Source organism: Solanum tuberosum, unplaced genomic scaffold (genome assembly GCF_000226075.1).
Source record: "Solanum tuberosum cultivar DM 1-3 516 R44 unplaced genomic scaffold, SolTub_3.0 scf00419, whole genome shotgun sequence".
Lineage (NCBI taxonomy): Eukaryota > Viridiplantae > Streptophyta > Magnoliopsida > Solanales > Solanaceae > Solanum > Solanum tuberosum.
In genome coordinates, this window is record NW_006239338.1 from 268014 (window position 1) to 290343 (window position 22330).

The 22330-nt window shown below is 37.5% G+C and overlaps 5 protein-coding genes and 1 pseudogene across 5 annotated transcripts; 5 read left to right on the forward strand and 1 right to left on the reverse strand.

Moving 5' to 3' along the window:
- The first annotated feature begins 394 nt into the window (after positions 1–394).
- LOC102591746 (auxin-responsive protein SAUR68-like) lies at positions 395–1122 on the forward strand. Its single transcript, XM_006362725.2, has one exon. It carries the CDS (start codon positions 516–518, stop codon positions 960–962), a length of 447 nt encoding a protein of 148 aa, XP_006362787.2. The 5' UTR covers positions 395–515; the 3' UTR covers positions 963–1122.
- A 6032-nt stretch (positions 1123–7154) lies between these two features.
- Positions 7155–7824, forward strand: LOC102592081 (auxin-responsive protein SAUR68-like). The gene has a single exon (XM_006362726.2). The coding sequence runs from the start codon at positions 7228–7230 to the stop codon at positions 7672–7674; it is 447 nt and encodes a 148-aa protein (XP_006362788.1). The 5' UTR covers positions 7155–7227; the 3' UTR covers positions 7675–7824.
- A 2333-nt stretch (positions 7825–10157) lies between these two features.
- Positions 10158–10793, forward strand: LOC102592416 (auxin-responsive protein SAUR68-like; annotated as a pseudogene).
- Positions 10794–12036: 1243 nt separating this feature from the next.
- Positions 12037–12546, forward strand: LOC107057977 (uncharacterized). The gene has a single exon (XM_015303164.1). It carries the CDS (start codon positions 12037–12039, stop codon positions 12544–12546), a length of 510 nt encoding a protein of 169 aa, XP_015158650.1.
- A 7018-nt stretch (positions 12547–19564) lies between these two features.
- LOC102592756 (auxin-responsive protein SAUR68-like) lies at positions 19565–20169 on the forward strand. Its single transcript, XM_006362727.2, has one exon. It carries the CDS (start codon positions 19611–19613, stop codon positions 20052–20054), a length of 444 nt encoding a protein of 147 aa, XP_006362789.2. The 5' UTR covers positions 19565–19610; the 3' UTR covers positions 20055–20169.
- Positions 20170–21047: 878 nt separating this feature from the next.
- Positions 21048–21680, reverse strand: LOC102599016 (auxin-responsive protein SAUR68-like). Its single transcript, XM_006362741.2, has one exon. The coding sequence runs from the start codon at positions 21612–21614 to the stop codon at positions 21168–21170; it is 447 nt and encodes a 148-aa protein (XP_006362803.1). The 5' UTR covers positions 21615–21680; the 3' UTR covers positions 21048–21167.
- Positions 21681–22330: the final 650 nt, after the last annotated feature.

Genomic DNA, 22330 nt, shown 5'->3' on the forward strand with positions numbered 1-22330 from the left:
AAAGGACACTCTTGAAACAAAATTCACAAGAATAGATGAAGATGATAGCTTTGCCTGGACCACCTGATTTAAAGATAGAGTGACAGAGACCAAAACAGAATAGCCACATGATGACTTTAATGAAATGGTTTTTCTAGCACAAGTATGATAGTCAAGTGTCCCCTATCTACATGAAAATGAAGGGAGAAGAACATGGTTTTGCTTCTCACCGGCAATTGTTCATTTAATGCTTTCAAATTATTGGCATTGGTGAGAAGTACCATTTATGAACTGATATTATAGCTAATAGGCCTAGCTTCATCCACAAATTTTAGGCCCAATGCCAACTTGGCCAACAAACATCGGCACATGGTTTTGCCTTCAGTGGTTAGTGACAAGAACTTCAGCTCCATTTTGTATAAATAATCCCTCTTTCATGAGCTTTTTCATCATCAAGGACAAGCATTATCAGTTCAACCATCTAAAGTCTCTAAATTTCTTTTCTACTTTCTCATTTTCAATCTTCCAAAAAACAAATGGCAATGCTCAGCGCTAAGAAACTCATCAAGATGGCCAGGAAATGGCAGAAGTTTGCTGCTATGCAGAGGAAGAGGATTACATTTCCAAGAAATGATAGTGATGCAGACAGTTGCAGTACATCTTCATCCTCTATAGTTGAGAAAGGCCATTTTGTAGTTTATACAACTGATCAATCCCGCTTCGTCGTTCCATTGGCTTACCTTGAAAATGAGGTCATTAGGCAACTTTTACGCATGTCCGAAGAAGAGTTTGGGTTGTCAAGTGGTGGCCCTATTACATTACCCTGTGATTCAGCCTTCATGGAGTACATCGTATCACTAATCAAGAAAGGCATAACTGCTGGAGATCTTCACAAAGCGTTGCTCCTATCAATTCCTTCTTTTTGCTGTTCGACTTCTTCTTTGCACCAAGAAAGTGGAAACCAACAGCTTCTTGTTTGTTGAGTCAAGGCCAACATTCTTTTTTGTAAATCTAGCTCAAAATAGTTTTTAGAGGCGGACACTAAATAGTATACAATTGTAAAGCACATCAACAAATTGAATACTATTTTACTAGAAAATTTACCATATTCATGGCTTTCAATTTTAAATTTGGTTATGAGAAGTCCTAACTATCTATTGATCGAAGAATGACTAGAAGATATGAAAAAATTTGTGAAACCCAAACTGTTTAGTCATCAACTCTATGCATTATGTTCTAATCAGATCCATTAATTCCAACTATAATAAGTTTGTCTTTTAATTCAATTTGGGAGTTTTCTAAAGCTAGTAAATTCTTTAAATCTCACATTTTTTCCCAACACATACATACAAATCTTTAACTGATAAAAAGACAGGTCACCAGCAGCGGACATAATGCTAACTATAGATTCTTTTGCATCAATTATTCTATGTTCTCAGTTAAGTCCACATTGTCTCCAAGAGGTTGTAATACTTTGAGCACTCTATGCGATATTTGGTTTAACTCATTCTTTCTTACCATCTTCCAACATCATATATATAATTGCACCTATGGATTTCCGTGCTCTCGAAGGTCCATTAGGATATGGCTTGATAGATTCGACGACCTGCTCTCATATTATCCTTATATTTGCACTATATGCACCTACTTCAGGGTTCAACCTCTAACAATAACTTCAAAATTAATGTCATAAATGCTACAATAAGCAAGTAGCCATATGCACATTTGTTTCTTCCAAAATAGATTTCAGGAATAAGTAACAAAAGTAGCTTATATTAAGATTATATCATCACAACAAAATCATTAACTTTTGTAATTTCGTGTTACTTAATATCTTCTATTTATTTGATTTCCTTGTTCGTCAATCTTCCGAGTCTGTACATGTCCCTCCAAATTTCCAACACTCCTTATCTTATTCATTTGTCTACTTCTTTAGTGGAAATCCAAGTTTCACGACTGTGTAGAGATCCCGTATCAACATGACAAAGCAGACAACACCACTAAGATATCAATTCTTCTTCATTCAAAAGTCTCAGACTATTATTATATGTGAGAAGTCCTCCATGTTATTTGGTGTCATAATTAATAGGTCCATTCAGTCGTCAACCAAATGAAGAAAGAATGGAAGTCATCATCTTACATCTTTTTGGACAAGATTCATCCACAAATTTAAGGCCTTGTATCAACATATCCAGCAGGCATCAGGTTTTGCTGAAGTATCTGCATTAAGGTGGCGGAGGTGAGAGACAACGACATTTGAAGACCTGAAGAAAGAATGAAAGTTTGCAAGTCTGGAGACTAGTATGTGTGTGTATATATATACAAGTTTATGACAAGTTTCTTATCCAAATAATTAGTGGCGGTCAAGAGAAATAGGCCGGTGACCACTGGTGAGAGACAATGGAGGATAAAATTTCATTTGGTTTTTCTCTTTGTTATAGAATGTATATAGACTTAAATCTAGTAATATACATAGCTATATTTAGGTAGCAGATTCATAGGAATCACTGCAGATTCATAGGAATCAATCTTAATTTCTTTCCTTAGTTAGCACCTAATGTATTGTATTTATTCACTGCTAAACTACTGCAATAAGACAAGAGATTTTCCATTGAATTACATGGTATCAGAGCCTATTGGCTCGTGTCGTTTTGGCTGTGTTACGGAAGAGTTTGGATTTCTAATCCACTGATTTAGAGTGGTCAGTTTGCGTCACTGCCACCACAGAAGGAGGTGGAGTATATTTTCCAGCAAAACCAGTCTTCTCTATCATCTGGGTGTGAAGCCAGTGGCAGTCACACACTGCTCATACAGTTCGCCTATTCATCACACACCAACACGTGAAGGTGCATGTTCTGGTGTTAAAACACGATTTGAAAAGTCTGTTCTTCACTTCCAGGTTTGTTTCTGTTCTGCGACATTGAATCTGGTCTGTGATTTGTGGTTCCGTGGCTGCTAGCTCCTACTTCAGTTCAGATAATTGGTGTTGTGTGGATAAACTGCTGGTTCAAAATTTCTTTTTCTGAACTACTTATTTGGGTATTTTATTGTTCACTGCTTGCTGAATCTACTGGTCAAGTAGTCAATTTCTTTATTCTGCGTCGACAATTGGTTTCTTGGTTGATAAAATCATTTGACTCTGTTCATCTGTGTTTGTGGGGTCACAAACTGACGTACATGCTTCTAGTTATACTTGTTGTTGATAAGTTCATATGCTACTAAAATATTTGGAGAAAATGACTGAAATTGTGACTCCTACATCATCGGATACAGGAATTTTGGTTTCAGCAGAAGAGTTTGCAAAATTCTCGCAATATCAAAACTTACAAAAGAAATCTGTTCCGTTACTACCCTTGTTGAGTCAGGAAAATCATGTCTTATATCCTCTTCGAATAAATGGGTGATCGATTCAGGTGCCACAGATCACATGACAGGTAATCCTAATATATACTCTAGCTTTCGATCACATGGAGCACTCTGTCCTGTGACGGTTGCTGATGGTTCGCTCTGTAAGATTATAGGATCTGGGATTGTAAAACCAACATCCTCTATTACCTTGTCATCTGTATTAGGTCTACCAAAGTTAGCCTTTAATTTGATGTCTGTTGGTAAGCTCCTAAACTGTTATATCTCATTCTTTCCCGATCATTGTTTGTTTCGTGATCTGAAGACAAATAAAGTTATTGGAAAAGGACATGTATCTGATAATCTCTACATTCTTGATGAATATTGGGAGCCTCGATTTGCTGCCTGCTCTAGTCGTGTCTCCATTTGAGGCACATTGTCGATTAGGACATCCTTCTTTGCCTATGTTGAAGAAGCTTTGTCCTCAGTTTCAGAATATTCCTTCAGTGGATTGTGAGTCATGTCTATTTGCCAAACACCATCGTAGCTCAACAAATCCAAGGGTTAATAAACGGGTGGAGTCGATGTTTGAGTTAGTTCATTCTGATGTTTGGGGACCATGTCATGTTGTTTCTAAAACTGGATATAAGTATTTTGTCACATTTGTGGATGATTTCTCTCGAATGACTTGGATTTATTTTATGAAGAGTCGTTCTGAAGTGTTTACTCACTTTTGTGCCTTTTGTGCGGAGGTCAAAACTCAATTCAATACTTCGTTGCGTATTCTGAGGAGTGATAATGCTAAAGAATATATGTCAGAAGTGTTCCAATCCTACATGAGACAACATGGTATTCTCCATCAAACTTCATGTGTTGCTACACCCTCTCAAAATGGAGTTGCCGAGAGAAAGAATAGACATCTGCTTGAGACAGCTCGAGCACTTTTGTTCAAAATAAAAGTCCCTAAACAATTTTGGGTTGATGCAGTCTCCACAGCTTGTTTCTTGATTAATCGCATGCCATCGACTGTTCTTGTTGGTAATGTGCCTTATAGTGTTCTTTTTCCAAACAAGCCATTATTTCCAGTGGAGCCTAAGGTGTTTGGAAGCACATGTTATGTTCGAGATGTTCGGCCATCTGTTACCAAGTTGGACCCTAAAGCATTGAAGTGTGTTTTCCGAGCTTGGTAAATATTTGGTGTCAAATGATGTGGTATTTTCAGAGATGACACCATTCTTCTATGCACCTCCCAGTTAGACAACTCAGGGGGAGGAAGATGAGTGGTTAGTCGTGTTGTGACAAAACAATTAGATGATGTCATTCATTCTCTTAGTTCCCCTATTGAACACAATTTGACTACTGGGCCCACATTTTCTACTCTAGTAAGACCACCAATTGTTCAAGTTTATTCGAGAAGATGAGAGATCGATGATACATTTTCTGCACCAGCTCCTTTGTTATCAAATCTTTCTTCACCCGATCCTTCAGATGATCTTGATCTCCCTATTGCTCTTCGCAAAGGTAAAAAGACTTGTCAATCGACGTATTCCATTGCTAATTTTGTTTCTTATGACCGCTTATCCTCTACGTCAAGGTCCTTAGTTGCTTCTTTAGACTCTATCTTTGTACCCAAAACAATGAAGGAAGCTTTGACTCATCCTGGATGGTATGATGCGATGCTTGAGGAAATACATGCCTTAGAGGAAAATCACACGTGGGATTTGGTGGATTTACCTAGTGGGAAGAAACCAGTGGGATGTAAGTGGGTGTTCACAGTTAAAGTAAATCCAGATGGTTCTGTGGCAAGACTTAAGGCCAGGCTTGTGGCTAAAGGGTATGCTCAGACCTATGGGGTGGATTATTCAGACACTTTCTCTCCAGTTGCCAAACTTACTTCCGTCCGCTTGTTCATATCTCTAGCTGCTTCTGAGAATTGGCCTTTACATCAGTTGGATATCAAAAATGCATTCCTTCATGGTGATCTTCAAGAGGAAGTATATATAAAGCAACCACCTGGTTTTGTTGCTCAGGGGGAGTATGGGAGAGTGTGTTATTTGAAAAAGTCTTTGTATGGCTTGAAACAGAGTCCGCGAGCTTGGTTTGGGAAGTTCAGCGAGGTAGTCCTGGAGTTTGGGATGAAGATGAGCAAATGTGATCACTCAGTCTTTTACCGACAATCAACAGTTGGCACTATCTTACTGGTTGTGTATGTCGATGACATTGTCATCACAGGAAGTGATTATGCGGGGATCTCTTCCCTCAAATCTTTCCTGCATACTAGGTTTCATACGAAAGACTTGGGTCAGTTGAAATACTTTTTGGGTATAGAGGTGAATAGAAACAAGAAGGGAATTTTGTTGTCTCAGAGAAAGTATATTCTTGATCTTCTTGCAGACACTGGAAAGTTAGCAGCTAAACCTTGCAGTACTCCAATGGTTCCAATGTGTAGCTTATGAAAGATGACGGCGACCTCTTTGATGATCCCGAGAGATATAGGAGGTTAGTTGGGAAGTTAAACTACCTCAGTGTGACTCGTCCAGACATTGCTTTTGTAGTAAGTGTTGTCAGCCAGTTTATGTCCTCGCCTACAGTCAAACATTGGGCAGCTTTGGAGCAGATTTTATGTTACTTGAAAGGAGCCCCTGGACTTGGGATATTGTATAGCAATCATGGTCATACTCGTGTTGAGTGTTTTGCAGATGCTAACTATGCCGGATCCAAAATTGACAGGAGATCGACTACAGGCTATTGTGTCTTTGTTGGAGGGAACCTAGTTTCATGGAGAAGTAAGAAGCAAAGTGTTGCATCTCGATCTAGTGCAGAATCTGAGTATAGAGCTATGTCACAGTCTACGTGTGAGATTATGTGGATACATCATCTTCTAACTGAAATTGGGTTGGAACATCATACACCAGCAAAACTTTGGTGTGATAATCAAGCTGCCTTGCATATTGCCTCAAATCCGGTGTATCATGAAAGAACTAAACATATTGAGGTTGATTGTCATTTTATTCGTGAGAAGATTCAGGAAAACTTGATTTCCACAGGCTACGTGAAGACAAGAGAGCAAGTAGCTGATTTACTCACTAAGGCATTGAATGGAACTCGAGTTGATTATCTTTGTAACAAGCTGGGCATGATCAATATATATGCTCCAGCTTGAGGGGGAGTGTTATAGAATGTATATAGACTTAAATCTAGTAATATACATAGCTATATTTAGGTAGCAGATTTATAGGAATCACTGCATATTCATAAGAATCAATCTTAATTTCTTTCCTTAGTTAGCACCTAATGTATTGTATTTATTCACTGCTAAACTACTGCAATAAGACAAGAGATTTTCCATTGAATTACACTCTTCTTCTCATGATTTGTAATAAATTACTCTTAAAATAAAATCCACAAGAATAGATTAAGATGATGATTTTTCCTGGACCACCAGGTTTAAAAATAGGGTGAAAGAGGCCAAAACAGAATAGCCACATGATGCCTTAAATGAAGGGGTTTTTCTAGCACAAGTAGCCAAAATGATAGTCAAGTGTCCCCTATCTACATGAAAATGAAGGGAGAAGAACATGGTTTTGCTTCTCACCAGAAATTGTTCATTTAATGGTATCAAATTATTGGCATTGGTGAGAAGTACCATTTATGAGCTGATATTATAGCTAATAGGCCTAGCTTCATCCACAAATTTTAGTCCCCATGCCAACTTGGCCAACAAACATCGGCACATGGTTTTGTCTTCGGTGGTTAGTGACAAAAAACTTTAGCTCCATTTTGTATAAATAATCCCTCTTTCATGAGACTTTTCATCCCCAAGGGCAAGCATTATCAGTTCAACCATCAAAGCTCTCTAAATTTCTATTCTACTTTCTTATTTTCAATCTTCCAAAAAAACAAATGGCAATGCTCAGCGCTAAGAAACTCATCAAGATGGCCAGGAAATGGCAGAAATTTGCCGCTATGCAGAGGAAGAGAATTTCATTTCCAAGAAATGATACTGATGCAGACCGTTGCAGTACGTCATCATCCTCTATAGTCGATAAAGGCCATTTTGTAGTTTATACAGCTGATCAATCCCGCTTTGTCGTTCCATTGGGTTACCTCGATAATGAGGTCGTTAGGCAACTTTTAAGCATGTCTGAAGAAGAGTTTGGGTTGCCAAGAGGTGGACCTATAACATTTCCCTGTGATTCAGCTTTCATGAGCTACATCATTTCACTAATCAAGAAAGGTGTAACTTCTGGAGATCTTCACAAAGCACTGCTCCTCTCGATTCCATCATGCTGCTGTTCAATTTCTTCTATGCACCAAGAAAATGGAAGCCAACAGCCTCTTGTTTATTAAGTCAAGGCCAACATTCGTTTTGTAAATGCTAGCTCAAAAATAGTCTTTAGTGAGACGGACATTGAATAGTACACAATTGTAATGAACATCATACAAATTGAATACTAGTTTATTTGAAAATTTACCATATTCATGGCTTTCACTATTCAATTTTGTTCTGAGAAGTCCTAACAATCAATTAACATTCAACTGGCTCAAACCCAAACTGTTTAGTCTCAATTATATGAATCAACTTTATGTGTTATGTTCTAATCAGGTCCATGCATTCCAATTATGAGAATGTAAGTCAAAAGACAGCTCATCAACGCCGGATGTAATGCTTACCATATTTTAATCCTAACTAGTAATTAGTATTACATTTACAGATTCTTTTGCATCCATGCTTTATGTTCTGAGTTAAGTATGCATTGGCTCCAAGAGACTGCAATATTTTGAGCTCCCTATGTTATACATATTTGGTTTAATTCGTTCCTTCTTACCATCTTCCGGCATCATATAATTGCACCTATGGATCTCCGTGCTCTTGAAGGTCCACTAGGATATGGCTTGATAGATTCAGATGGCCTTCTCTCATTTTATCCTCTATATTTGCACTATATGCACCCACTCAGGGTACAACCTCTAACAATAACTTCAAAATAAATGGGATAAGATGCTACAGTATGCAATTAGCCATGTTTACAATTTTCCCAAAATAGATTCGAAGAAATAGTAAGTCACAAAAGTAGCTTTTATCAACATATCATCCTATATTATTAAAAGTCGGAAGCTCTAAAGTACAAAGTTAGATGACCATTTTTGAAAGAAATTCCGAGCAAGGATGTTGCAGCTCGAAACAAAGATGTTTCAACTGCAGCCAAGGCAGACTAGAGGGAGACTAAGCTGTTGACGTAGGGCAAGCATCTCGAATTATGAAATTAACCCGTAATGCATTTTGTTGCATGAGACTTGAAATCATACCAAAAGGCTTTTCCCCAGCTCCGGACCACCAACATATTACTGTCAACATGTAAAACTGAGCAGTCCCCTGCTACTTTCCCAACAATTTTACTATCAAGAGCAACCTGCTGTTATACTGCCCACATTTTGGTTTGGCTTCGCATTTGGATTGTATTTGAGTGGACATTAATTATCCAAAATGTTTAAGCTGATTGTATTACCATAGACATTCGTCTTACAGATCTTTCCACTAAACTCACCCAAAATCCCATGAGTATCATAGTTTTGAAGGAGCTGTGACCTCTCCTTTGTTAGATCAAAGGCAAGAATACTAGGAGTACCTGTAATTGTCATCCAGTAAACAACACCAGTCCCATGAAATCATTGAATTTTGTAATTTCTTGTTACTCAATATCTTCTCTTTATTTGCTTTCCTTATTTGTCAATCTTCCGAATTTGTACATTTGCATTCCTGTCTCAGGGTACCTGATTTCACAACATGCAACACAAGTAACAACGAGTTCACTTTTGTCAATCATCAAAACTACATGCCTAGTCTCCCAATTTGTCTTCTTTATATTTTTACCCTTTTTATTGAAAATCCATGCTCCACAACTGTGTAGGGATCCATTACTTACATGAAATAGCCTACAGCACCATATGGTTCGATAAAATTAATCCACCACTAAGATATCAATTCTTCATTCAAAGGTCTCAGACTATTATTATATGTGAGAAGTTGTCCTCAATGTTATTTGGTGACATAATAAATAGGTCTATTCAGTCGTCTACCAAATGAAGAAAGAATGACAGTCATCATGTTACATCCTTTTGAACAAGATTCATCCACACATATAAGGCCCCATATCAACATATCCAGCAGGCATCAGACTTTGCTGAAGTATCCGCATTAAGGCTGCAAAGGCGAAAGACAACGACATTTGAAGACCTGAAGAAAGAATGAAGGATTATAGAAATAACCAAGTTAAAGTTTGTTGCAAGTCTAGAGACTAGTATGTGTGTGTGTGTATATAAAGGACACTGTTAGAAAAAATGCACAAGAATAGATAAAGAAAATGACTTTTCCTGGACCACCTGGTTTAAAGATAGGATGAAAGAGGCCAAAACAGAATAACAACATGAAATGGTTTTTCTAAGCACAACTAGCCAACTTGATAGTCAAGTGTCCCCTATCTCTATGAAAATGAAGGAAGAAGAACATGGTTTTGTTTCTCACCAGCAATTGTTCATTTAATGCTTTCAAATTATTGGCAGCATAGTCAGAAGTGCCAACTATGACTTATGAGCTGATATTATAGCTTATAGGCCTAGTTGGTTGTTGATCAAAGTGAAGAAAGGAAGAAACTTATCATCTTATATTTTCAAACTAGCTTCAATCCACAAATTTTTGGTCCCATACTAACTTGGACAACAAACATAGGCACATGGTTTTGCCTTCGGTGGTTAGTGACAAGAACTTCAGCTCCATTTTGTATAAATAATCTCTCTTTCATGAGCCTTTTCATCATCAAGGACAAGCATTATCAGTTCAACCATCAAAGCTCTCTAAATTTCTTCTCTACTTTTTTATTTTCAATCTTCCAACAAAAAAAAAATGGCAATGCTCAGCGCTAAAAAACTCATCAAGATGGCCAGGAAATGGCAGAAGTTTGCCGCTATGCAGAGGAAGAGGATTTCATTTCCAAGAAATGCAAGTGATGCAGACAGTTGCAGTACATCTTCATCCTCTATAATTGAGAAAGGCCATTTTGTAGTCTATACAGCTGATCAAGTTCGCTTTGTCGTTCCATTGTCTTACCTTGAAAATGAGGTCACTAGGCAACTTTTAAGCATGTCCGAAGAAGAGTTTGGGTTGCCAAGAGGTGGCCCTATTACATTACCCTGTGATTCAGTCTTCATGAGCTACATCATTTCACTAATCAAGAAAGGTGTAGCTGCTGGAGATCTTCAGAGCAGTGCTCCTCTCGATTCCTTCATGCTGCTGTTCAACTTCTTCTTTGCACCAAGAAAGTGGAAAACGACAGCTTCTTGTTTGTTGAGTCAAGGCCAACATTATTTTTGTAAATGCTAGCTCAAAATAGTTTTTAGAGAAGCGGACATTGACGAGTACACAATTGTAAAGCATATCATACAAAATTTTAATACTACTTTATTTGAAAATTTACCATATTCATGGCTTTTACTTTTCAATTTGGTTATGAGAAGTCCTAACAATCCAATCTTGGAGTTGTCTAAACCTAGTTCATTTTCTAAATCTAACTTTTATTCCAATTTTGGAACACAGACATACAAATCTTTAACTAATACAAGGAAAATTGACTAAAAAACAGAAGTAATGGTAAGTGTAAAAACCAAAACTAAATTTTAGTCCGAACTAGTCAGTATTACGTGTATGAATTCTTTTGCATCCATTGTTGTATATTCCCAGTAAAGTCCGCATTGGCTACAGGAGATTTTTTTTATATTTCCAGCATTTTGTGTGATATATGGTCTAACTTGTTCCTTCTAATCAACAACATCATTCTATTGAATCTATGGATTTGTGCATCTGAATGTCCACTTATTATTATATGGTGGATCATATTAGATGACCTTCCTCATATAATAATGTATTGTTGCACCCACATTAGGGATCAACGACCTCCAATAATACTACAACTACTCCTAAGTCCCAAATAAGTTGGGGTCAGAGCAGGGGTCTTCATTTCAAATGGGCTCTGATAGATCTTTGAAATTGGAAAGATGCTCAGTCCACTCTCTTTTCGATCCAGTTACAGTTGGCACCCTTTTCTGTTGGAATTGAAAATGGCAAAGTTGATACAGATCAACAAACAACCATGGAAGAAGAGATAACTAATCAAGCTCTTGCTGCAATGAAGCTTCACAATCAAATGAAAATCAGAGATAAACACAATCAATTGTTCGATTCTCAGATAGTCTACACTTCAAGTGGCCCAAGAGATGGAAGTTTCACAACCTTTGGATCAAGCAATATAAGTTTTAATCCTGACCATCCAAGCTCATTTAGAAGAGCTGATTTGGAGGCTAATTTGGACAAACAGGAAAGGGCCAAGTGGAAGCAGAAATGAGGCAACAAATAATCCAAATTCCCTTGACAGATTTATTCAAATTCTGTACAAAATAGTACATACATAGCTGTCCAAAATTGGATTGTAGTGATAGTCAATCAAATTCCATACATGTATAGGAATACTTTTGTTTTCTTCTCTTTAGGTATTCTATATATATACATCACAGTTGAATGAATAGAAAGCAAGAAAAATTTTCCCATTCTTAGTCTCTGATTTTCTACATGGTATCAGAGCAACCTTGAGAATCTGATCTCTTTATTGCCTTTTCTTCCCTTTTCTTCATCCCTACTCTCCATTTCTCAGTTCAACAATGGTGACAACAACAGATCCCACTTCTGGTAGCTCTACAGGCACTGGAAGTACCACCAACTCTGGAACTGATCACAATCATCTTTTCTATCTTCATGCTTCAGATTCTCCAGGAATGAATCTTGTTAACTCACCCTTTAATGGGAAAGGTTATGGTGGATGGAGGAGATCAATCTTAATAGCTTTTTCAGCTAAGAATAAGGTTGGGTTCATTGATGGTACTCACAAAGAACCAACTTCGATATCACCAGATTTCAAGCTATGGAACAGATGCAATGATATGGTTCTGTCATGGCTGCTCAACTCTCTTTCAAAAGAGATAGCTGACAGTGTTATCTACTCCAAGACAGCCAAGGATCTATGGAAAGAACTTGAGGATAGATTTGGCCAGTCCAATGGAGCACAACTCTATCACCTGCAAAAGGAGTTGAGTGACTTGGTGCAGGTTCAAATGACATTGCTGGCTATTTCACAAAGATCAAAAGTCTCTGGGACGAGCTTGATGCTTTGAACAGTTCTGTCAATTGCTTATGTGACTGCCAATGTGGTGGGAAAGGAAAAATGGCTAAGTCTATTCAAGATGAGAGATTGATCCAATTTCTTATGGGGTTGAATGATGTCTATGTTGCTGGAAAGAGTAGCATGTTGATGCTCTCATCTTTACCCTCTGTGAATCATGCTTACTCACTCATAATGCAAGATTAAAAGCAAAGGGAGGTGTATATGAGCACACATTATCCAGGAAACTCTGCTTCTTTCTAGGCCACAAATCAGAACACTCTTGGTCAAAGATCTGGATATTATGAGTCTAAGGGAAACAAAACCACTATTATTTGTTCTCACTCTAAGAAACCTAGGCATTTTGTGGATAAATGCTATAAGATAATAGGTTTTCCAAGTGATTTCAAGTTTACCAAGACGAAGAGGTTCCAGGGAAATGTGAAAAGCAATGTTGCTTACATAGAAGGAACACAAGGACAAAGTGGAGCACATTTTAATGGAGAAGGACAGGGACAACATTTCACCCAGGATCAATATTCACAACTGATTCATATGCTTCAAAATGTGAGGATGAATCAATCAGAAGGTTCAAGTGGTGATGCTCAGCCAATGCAGTGACTTGTGCTGGTAAGGTTTTCAATAAAACACCTCATAAAGTTATTGATTTCAATCAAAGAACCTGAATATTGGATTCAGGTGCTACTCAACATATGTGTTTTGATTCAAAGATCTTCTTAGAACTCAATACTCTTAAGACTCTTGTATTTGTTGATCATCCTAATTCTCATAGGGTCAAGGTTACTCAAGTTGGAAGTGTCCCTTTACATACTAAACTCATTTTGAAAGATGTCTTATTTGTTCCATGTTTCAAATATAACCTCATTTCAGTCTACAAGTTGTGTAAATAGTTAAGTTGCTTACTCATTTTTTCCTCTTTTGGTTGTTTTCTGCAGGGCCCTTCAATGAAGAGGCCTCTAGCATTTGGTAAAGCAAGAGCAGGGCTATATCTCCTAAAGTCAAGTTTCTAGTACCTTAAGAGTTTCGTCAGCACATCAGTTAATTTGTGCAATCAAGAAAAATCTAGATGTCTTTCTGTTTCAAGCACTTTTTCAATTCCTATAAAGAATGCTTTTGATGTAAGGCAGTGGCACCTTAGATTGGGGCATATGCCATTTCAATCAATGAAGAATATTTGTTCAGTTCTTGTTTCTCCTTTTCATTTTAATGCTAATTGCAATATATGTCCCTTAGCTAGACAATCCAAGTTACCTTTTCAATCTAGTAATATCAGTTCTAAGAAGATCTTTGAATTAATCCATATTTACACTTGGGGGCCATACAAAACTCTTTCTCATGATGGATACAAATATTTTTTAACTATAGTGGATGACTATAGTAGAGCAACTTGGACTCATCTTCTAAAAACAAAAAGTAATGCTTTCACTGTCTTAAAGTATTTTCTAGTGATGGTTGAAAGACAATTCAACGTCAAAGTTAAGATAATCAGGTCCAACAATGCATTGGAATTGGGTGGAAGCAACCTGTCAGCTGAATTTTTTGCTTCACAAGGTATTGTTCATCAAACCACTTATGTTCATACTCCACAACAAAATGGTGTTGTGGAGAGAAAACACAAGCATCTTCTCGAGGTATCGAGGGCACTACTTCATCAATCTAAATTGCCTATTTCATATTGGAGAGAGTGTGTCCTAATGGCTACATACCTTATAAATCGATATCCCTCTAAAGTCCTTAAAAACAGAACTCCCTATGAGGTTCTATTAGGAAGTCCTCCTAATTACTCCTATCTTAGGAGCTTTGGTTGTCTATGCTATGCTAGTATTGTGGCGCACAATAGGGGACAGTTTGAGCCTAGAGTCATTCCATGTGTCTTCATAGGCTATCCTCATGGAAAAAAGGGATATAGATTGCTTGTTTTGGATACTAGAAAGATAATAGTTTCCAGGAATGTCAAGTTTCATGAAAATATTTACCCTTTTTCCACCATCTCAAGTTCACAAACCTCATTCCCGACTCATATATTTACCACTGATCATTCTATCTCACAAACTGACTTTCTGCCAAACATTGAACCAGATCCTTTTTTACCTCAAAACATGAACCTGAAAGTATGAATGAGGTGCCTCATACATCACATTTGGAAACAGAAATTAAATCACATCATGTTGATACAAGGAACTCAGAAGGACTTGACTCTGTGACCTTGCATGAGACGCAAGATATTTCACCTTCCACAGTCACGCAAAGAAAGTCAGAAAGAATACACAAGAAACCAGCCTACTTAGAAGAGTATGTCTGCAATGCAGTTCTTTTGACAGATCTAACCAATACTTGTTTCAGTCGGCCTATTATCCCTAAAAGCTATTCTTTTGCTAGCCTATCCACAACAAATCAACAAGTCTTGAACTCTATTTCAAACATCACAGAACCAACTTCTTATGCCCAGGCAGCGTTACATCCGGGATGGAACTTGGCTATGGAAGATGAAATTAGAGCACTCCTTGAGAATCAAACTTGGGAAGTCGTGGAATTACCAAAAGGAAGGAAAGCATTACCATGTAAATAGGTTTACAAAATCAAGCATAATTCTGATGGAAGTATAGAGAGGCTGAAAGCAAGATTGGTGATTAGAGGAGCTATTCAGAAGGAAGGTATTGATTTTAGTGAGACTTATTCACCGGTTGTCAAAATGACAACTATTAGGTGCTTATTGACTATAGCAGTGAAGCAAGGATGGAATATTTCACAACTAGATGTCAATAATGCATTTTTACATGGAGAAATTGATGAGGAAGTTTTCATGAAGTTTCCAATAGGAATGCAATCACCTAGTTCCCAACATGTTTGCAAACTCAAGAAGTCTTTATATGGACTTAGACAAGCATCAAGGCAATGGTACTCAAAATTGGCAGAAGCTTTAAATTCCAAAGGTTTTTGCTCATCACTCAATGACTACTCATTTTTCTTCAAGATATCAGGAACTAATATCTCCATTCTAGCTGTCTATGCAGATGATATTATTCTAACAGGAAACAATGAAGCAGAACTAGTGCAGCTAAAAGAGTTCTTGCATTCAGAATTTAAGCTCAAAGATTTGGGAGATTTACATTATTTTCAGGGACTTGAAATCCTCCGGGAGCCAACAGGAATAATAGTAAGTCAAAGAAAGTTTACTCTGGAGCTTTAAATGAGTTCAATTGTGATCATTTACCCCTAGTCTCTTCTCCACTCAATCCATCTTCGAAGTTGGATTTTTTCACTATTGATTTGTTGACTATGTCACGCCCCGAGCCTACACCCTAGACGTGGCCGACACTCGAAGACCATTGTTGGCCCCAAGCGAACCCTTGGCCTAGCTTACTTAACTCAGCGGAAGACTTAACTCAACAACATAAACTCAAGTAATAGTTTAAATGATAACATCTTAGCCAAAATGGCAACTTATGTCTCAAAACAAAGTATCTGCAAATACATAGATGCGAGACTCAAAACTAACTGTTTGACTGTCCATGAAGCCTCTATAATACTGAGATGGATGTTGGGACAGACCCCACAACATCCTAATAAAGAAAACTAAGAAAGCGAAATAAAAAGAGTCTTTCGGAATGCAAGGAGGCTCACCACTGACTCTGGAGTGCTCAACGGGATCAATGGCGCGTTGGATGCTGATCCTGGTTACCTGCGTCTGCATCATAATAAGATGCAGGCCAACTGGCATCAATACATTGAATGTACGAGTATGCGAATTGGAATGTTAAATCACAGCTTAAGCTTGAAAGGAGGATAAAGGAACACTTACTTTGGCTCTGTTTAACTCATGAATAACTGAACTCAATATAAAGTAATAAGACACACGCAATATATATATAAAGCTTGTAAAACAGTGTAAACAACTTAGTTCGTTAAAGATAAGCAATAACAAACTCAACTTTACTTATATATAAAAGTAATATAACTTTAGTGGGAGATTCTTTAACCGACAACCACCACTATGAGCCCTAGTGATGATACAACGTTTTACCACACGTTGCCCAAGGACCATCCTATACCTTGCCTTGATATAGGACCTTACTTAACTTAGTGGATCCACTAGCTTAACTTACATGATCATCTAAAAAGTATGACCCGTTAAATCCCATGTTGGCCATATGGTTCTTATGAAGATTTGAGTTAATATGAACTCGCATCCCCAATTCGGTGCTCAATACTACTCCCAAACTATACTTTAGCTCATATGTGTTTTAAACACCTCTTTCTTTAGTTTGAGATAATTGCTCACAGCTTAGCCTAAAGGCTCTTTTGGAATCGATGTTCCTTTTTCTTTGCTCAAATGTGAAAACATTTATAAACTTCTTTGGGAATACATAGTTGCCTAATAACTTTTGAGAAATGAACTCAACTTTTACTCTTTGCTTTACTTGAAACTTAAAACGAAGTTAAAACGTTTAATAAAGACTCTTGAAAACTTTAAGAAACTTTGTTTTGACTTGTTGCTTAACTTCTAGACTTGACTCTTAACTTTTTTTTACTTTGATCTTAACTTTCCTTGAATTGGATTATGGATTCAAGGCTCATGATCTCATGTTTATGGATGATTTCATGATGTTTATATGTACCTTAGAGTGTTGGAATCAACTTAGAAACATAGGTACATTGCTAAGGAACAAGTACTAAAAGGTGGGGGACGAATGGGGAGAACTGGCGTCCCTGGCGCTCTGAGAGGCGTGGGGAGCCAGGCCCCAAACTTCAGAGAAGTCTGTGGGGCGCACTGGCTGGCGCGGCGCCCCAGCCCCGTTGCCCAGGTTTTCTCGATTTTTCTTCTCCATTTTCATCTCTAAACCTCAAATCTTCCTAGTTCTTTCCCCAAACACTTAGGATCAATTGTATCCTCAATACACAACTAATCTAACTAAAAAAAAATGGCCCGGAAACATGAATCAACTCTACCACCAAGCATCAACAACTCAACCAACAAGAACTTAACGAATTTCAAAAAATTTCTTCAAGAACTCACTAACTTTTCATTCAATAAACAACCATTCTCTGAATAGAAATAAGTTGGGAGTGTGGGTGAACTAACCCATCATGAAAGGATCTCACATACCTTAATAGGGATCACCCCCGACGAATTCCACTCGCCAGCTTGGATGATCTAGGTGAATTCTTCCCTTCTTCTCCCGTTCTTTCTTTCTTTCTCTCTTCTCCAAGCCTTAAGCGTATTCTAATTTTTCAAAACTGAATTAGGTTCTGTTTTTACCCTCAATAAATCCCTAAAAACTTAGGAAATAAATTAGAGAAAAGACTATTTTGCCCTTCCCTAAATCCGGATTGGGACTTTCCTCAATCCAACAGTCCAACTTCCGAAAGGCATATCTCACTCATACGATGTCGAAATCGCGCAAACTCGGCGGCGTTGGAAAGATCTCTCCAAGGGCTTTCCAACTAATCAACAAATGCTCCTAACTCATCCTGAGAAGGAGTTATGGCCGTTTGAAAATAGCCAAAACTCACTTTCTTAACTTAGACAATTTTCCAGATTTCCTTATTCTTTCCAAAATCATTATTTTCAGATTTTAAACTCTTTCTAGTCGTATCTAGGTGTGAGATTTACAGACTGATCCAACTTCCTATCGGAGACTCCTTGGAAAATTGAATTATCTCACTCACACTAGGCCAGATCTCTCTTTCGCAGTTCATCATCTAAGTCAGTACATGCAACAACCAAGAGGACCTCATTTTACAGCTGCATTAAGAGTACTCCGATATCTCAAGTCAAATCCAAGCCAAGGACTTTTCCTATCTGCTGATCCTTCATTCAAATTACTTGCTTTTTGCGATGCAGATTGGGGTTCTTGCCCCAACACTCATAGATCAATCAGTGGGTTCTTTATCAGCTTGGAAGGATCCCCAATCTCATGGAAATAAAAGAAGCAAGCATCTGTTTCTTTATCCTCTGTTGAGGCAGAATATAGATCTATGAGAAGAGTTGTTTCAGAGATCACTTGGCTCACTCGATTACTCACGGATCTTGGAGCTACTCCTTCAGTTCCGATTCCACTTCATTCTGATAACCTAGCCGCAATCCATATTGCTCGCAATCCTGTTTTTAATGAACGAACCAAACATGTAGAAATTGATTGCCATTTTGTTCGGCAACAATTCCTTTCTGGTTTGATTTCTCTTCAATTCGTTCCCTCTTCCTCTCAACTTGCAGACTTGTTCACTAAACCATTATCGGGACCATCTCATCATTCAATTCTCGGCAAGTTGGGTCTTGCTTCACTCCCCTCCAACTTGAAGAGGGGTGTTGGAATTGAAATGAGACCACGCATTGGAAGATCAAAGTCAAACTTTTCTTCAGCATTAGCTAACAAGTCTTGAAAGAGAGGTTGGCTCAAGTTTGATATTGGCACCACAAAACATACAGTATCTGTGTGTATATATACAAGTTTCATGTTGAAATATCTAGTGGTGGTCAAGAGAAATAGGTGACTACTGGTGAGAAACAATGGCAGATAAAGTTTCAATGTTTAGAGACAATAGTTTTGCGTACTCTCTAAAGTATTCAAACATAAATATGTTGAAGAACAATATTTGATGACTTTGCCTAGACCAACAAAGACCAAAACAGATAGCCACATGTGAGTTTAATGAAGTGATTTTTCAAGCACAACTAGCCAAACTGATGGTCAAGTGTCCCCTATCTACATGAAAATGAAGGGAGAAGAACATCGTTTTGCTTCTCACCAGCAATTGTTCATTTAATGGTTTCTAATTATTTGCATTGGTGAGAAGTACCATTTATGAGATGATATTATAGCTAATATACCTAGCTTCATCCACAAATTTTAGTCCCCATGCCAACTTGGCCAACAAACATCAGCACATGGTTTTGCCTTCGGTGGTTAGTGACAAAAACTTCAGCTCCATTTTGTATAAATAATCCCTCTTTCATGAGCCTTTTCATCATCAAGGACAAGCATTATCAGTTCAACCATCAAAGCTCTCTAAATTTCTTGCTACTTTCTTATTTTCAATCTTCCAAAAAAACAAATGGCAATGCTCAGCGCTAAGAAACTCAAGATGGCCAGGAAATGGCAGAAGTTTGCGGCTATGCAGAGGAAGAGGATTTCATTTCCAAGAAATGCTAGTTATGTAGACAGTTGCAATGCATCTTCATCCTCTATAGTTCAAAAAGGCCATTTTGTAGTCTATACAGCTGATCAAACCCACTTTGTCGTTCCATTGGCTTACCTTGAAAATGAGGTCATTAGGCAACTTTTAAGCATGTCCGAAGAAGAGTTTGGGTTGCCAAGAGGTGGCCCTATTACATTACCCTGTGATTCAGCCTTCATGAGCTACATCATTTCACTAATCAAGAAAGGTGTAGCTGCTGGAGATCTTCACAGAGCTGTGCTCCTCTCGATTCCTTCATGCCGCTGTTCAACTTCTTCTTTACACCAAGAAAGTGGAAAACAACATCTTCTTGTTTGTTGAGTCAAGGCCAACATTCTTTTTGTAAATCTAGCTCAAAATAGTTTTTAGAGAGGCGGACATTGATGAGTACACAATTGTAAAGCACATCATACAAAATTTTGATACTACTTTATTTGAAAATTTACCATATTCATGAGTTATGGTTTTCACTTTTCAATTTGGTTATGAGAAGTCCTAAACATATAATTTTGGATTTCAGCACCTCCTTGATAGAAGAAGGACTAGATGATATGAAAATTTGACACCGAGTAAATCAATCAATTAACAATAATTCAGTTGTCTCAAACCCAAATAGTTTAGTCTCAATTATATGAATCACCTTTATGCATTATGCTCTAATCAGGTTCATTCATTCCAGTTATGAAAAGTTCATCTTTTAAGTCAAAAGACAGTTCACCAACGCCGGATGTTATGCTTAAGCATCCATTGGTTTATGTTCTCAGTTAAGTCCGCATTGGCTCCAAGAGGTTGTAATATTAGCACTCTATGTATATGTTATTGGTTTAACTCATTCCCTCTTATCATCTTCCAACATCATATAATTATACCTACGGATCCGTGCTCCTAAAGGTACACTAGGATATGGCTTGATTAGATTCAGACGACCTTCTCTCATTTTATCCTCTGTATTTGCACTATATGCACCAACTTCATTGTCCAACCTCTCACAACAAGTTCAAAATAAATGGGATAAGATGCTATAATAAGCGATTAGCCATATGTTCATTTGTTTCTTCCAAAATAGATTAAAGGAATAAGCAAGCCACAAAATTAGCTTATATTAGGATAAGAACATAATGCATAAAGTTGATTCATATAATTGAGACTAAACAGTTTGTGTTTAAGACACAGTTGAATGTTGATTGAATGATCTCCTTTGTTTCAAACTTTCATACCGTCTAGCACTTCTTCAATCAAGGAGGTAAAAGAATCCAACATTAGATTGTTAGGATCATAACCAATTTGAAAAATGAAAGCCATGAATATGGTGAATTTTCAAATAAAGTAGTATTAAATTTTTATGATGTGCTTTACAATTGTGTACTCTTCAATGTACGCCTCTCTAAAAACTATTTCTGATCTAACATTTACAAAAAGAATGTTGGCCTTGACTCAACAAACAAGAATCAGCCGGCTTCCACTTTCTTGGTGCAAAGAAGAAGTTGAACAATAGCCTGAAGGAATTGAGAGGAGTAGTGCTTGGTGAAGATCTCCAGCAGTTACACCTCTCTTGATTAGTGAAATGATGTAACTCATGAAGGCTGAATCACAGGGTAATGTAATAGGGCCACCACTTGGCAACCCAAACTCTTCTTCAGACATGTTTAAAAGCTGCCTAATGACTTCATTTTCGAGGTAAGCCAATGGAATGACAAAGCGGGCTTGATCAGCTGTATAAACTACAAAATGGCCTTTCTCAACTATAGAGGATGAAGATGTACTGCAACTGTCTGCATCACTATCATTTCTTGGAAATGAAATCCTCTTCCTCTGCATAGCGGCAAACTTCTGCCATCTCCTGACTAACTTGATGAGTTTCTTAGCGCTGAGAATTGCCATTTTTCTTGGAAGACTGGAAAAAAGAAATTAAATAAGAAATCTAGAGACCTTTGATGGCTAAATTGATAATGCTTGTGCTTGCTGATGAAAAAGGGTCATGAATGGGGGATTATTTATATACAAAATACTATAGATAGGCCTTGGGTTGAAGCTGAATTTTTTGTCCCTAAAAAGGCAAAGCCATGTGCCGATGTCTGTTGGCCAAGTTGGTAAGTTTCTTGCTTTCTTCTCTCAATATAAGATGATAAGTTTCTTGCTTTCTTCTCTCAATGCCAATAGTTTGAATCCATTAAATGAACAATTGCTGGTAAGAAGCAAAGCCATGTTCCACTCTTTTCTTTGTCATGTAGATAGGTGACCTTTATATTTCCATCTTGGTAATCAACTTCATCAGTTCTTGTTGATTTTATTTTATAGTGGGGCCTAATGTTGTTCTTCAACAAATTTGTTGTTTGAAATTGTTGATAATAACAGAGTAAGCAAAACCATGAAGTTTCATGTGCCATTTTCTCTCACCATTAAATTTGGATAAAAAACTTTTCCCTAACTTGTATATATATACACACATACGTAGAAATCGTTTTAAGCAAGACACAAGTCTACAGACGTGCAAACAAACTTACACTTGCTGTGTATTTCTCAAAAGAATCCTTTGTCTTGTCATCATTTGAAGTTACAAAGTATCTCACTCACTATTTAGTCAAGATAATAGAGTC

What these genes read in the sequence shown, in the direction of transcription:
- LOC102592756 (XM_006362727.2), top strand. Translation starts at nt 19,611, where the DNA reads ATGGCAATGCTCAGCGCTAAGAAACTCAAGATGGCCAGGAAATGGCAG.
- LOC102591746 (XM_006362725.2), top strand. Translation starts at nt 516, where the DNA reads ATGGCAATGCTCAGCGCTAAGAAACTCATCAAGATGGCCAGGAAATGG.
- LOC102592081 (XM_006362726.2), top strand. Translation starts at nt 7,228, where the DNA reads ATGGCAATGCTCAGCGCTAAGAAACTCATCAAGATGGCCAGGAAATGG.
- LOC102599016 (XM_006362741.2), bottom strand. Translation starts at nt 21,614, where the DNA reads ATGGCAATTCTCAGCGCTAAGAAACTCATCAAGTTAGTCAGGAGATGG.
- LOC107057977 (XM_015303164.1), top strand. Translation starts at nt 12,037, where the DNA reads ATGGTGACAACAACAGATCCCACTTCTGGTAGCTCTACAGGCACTGGA.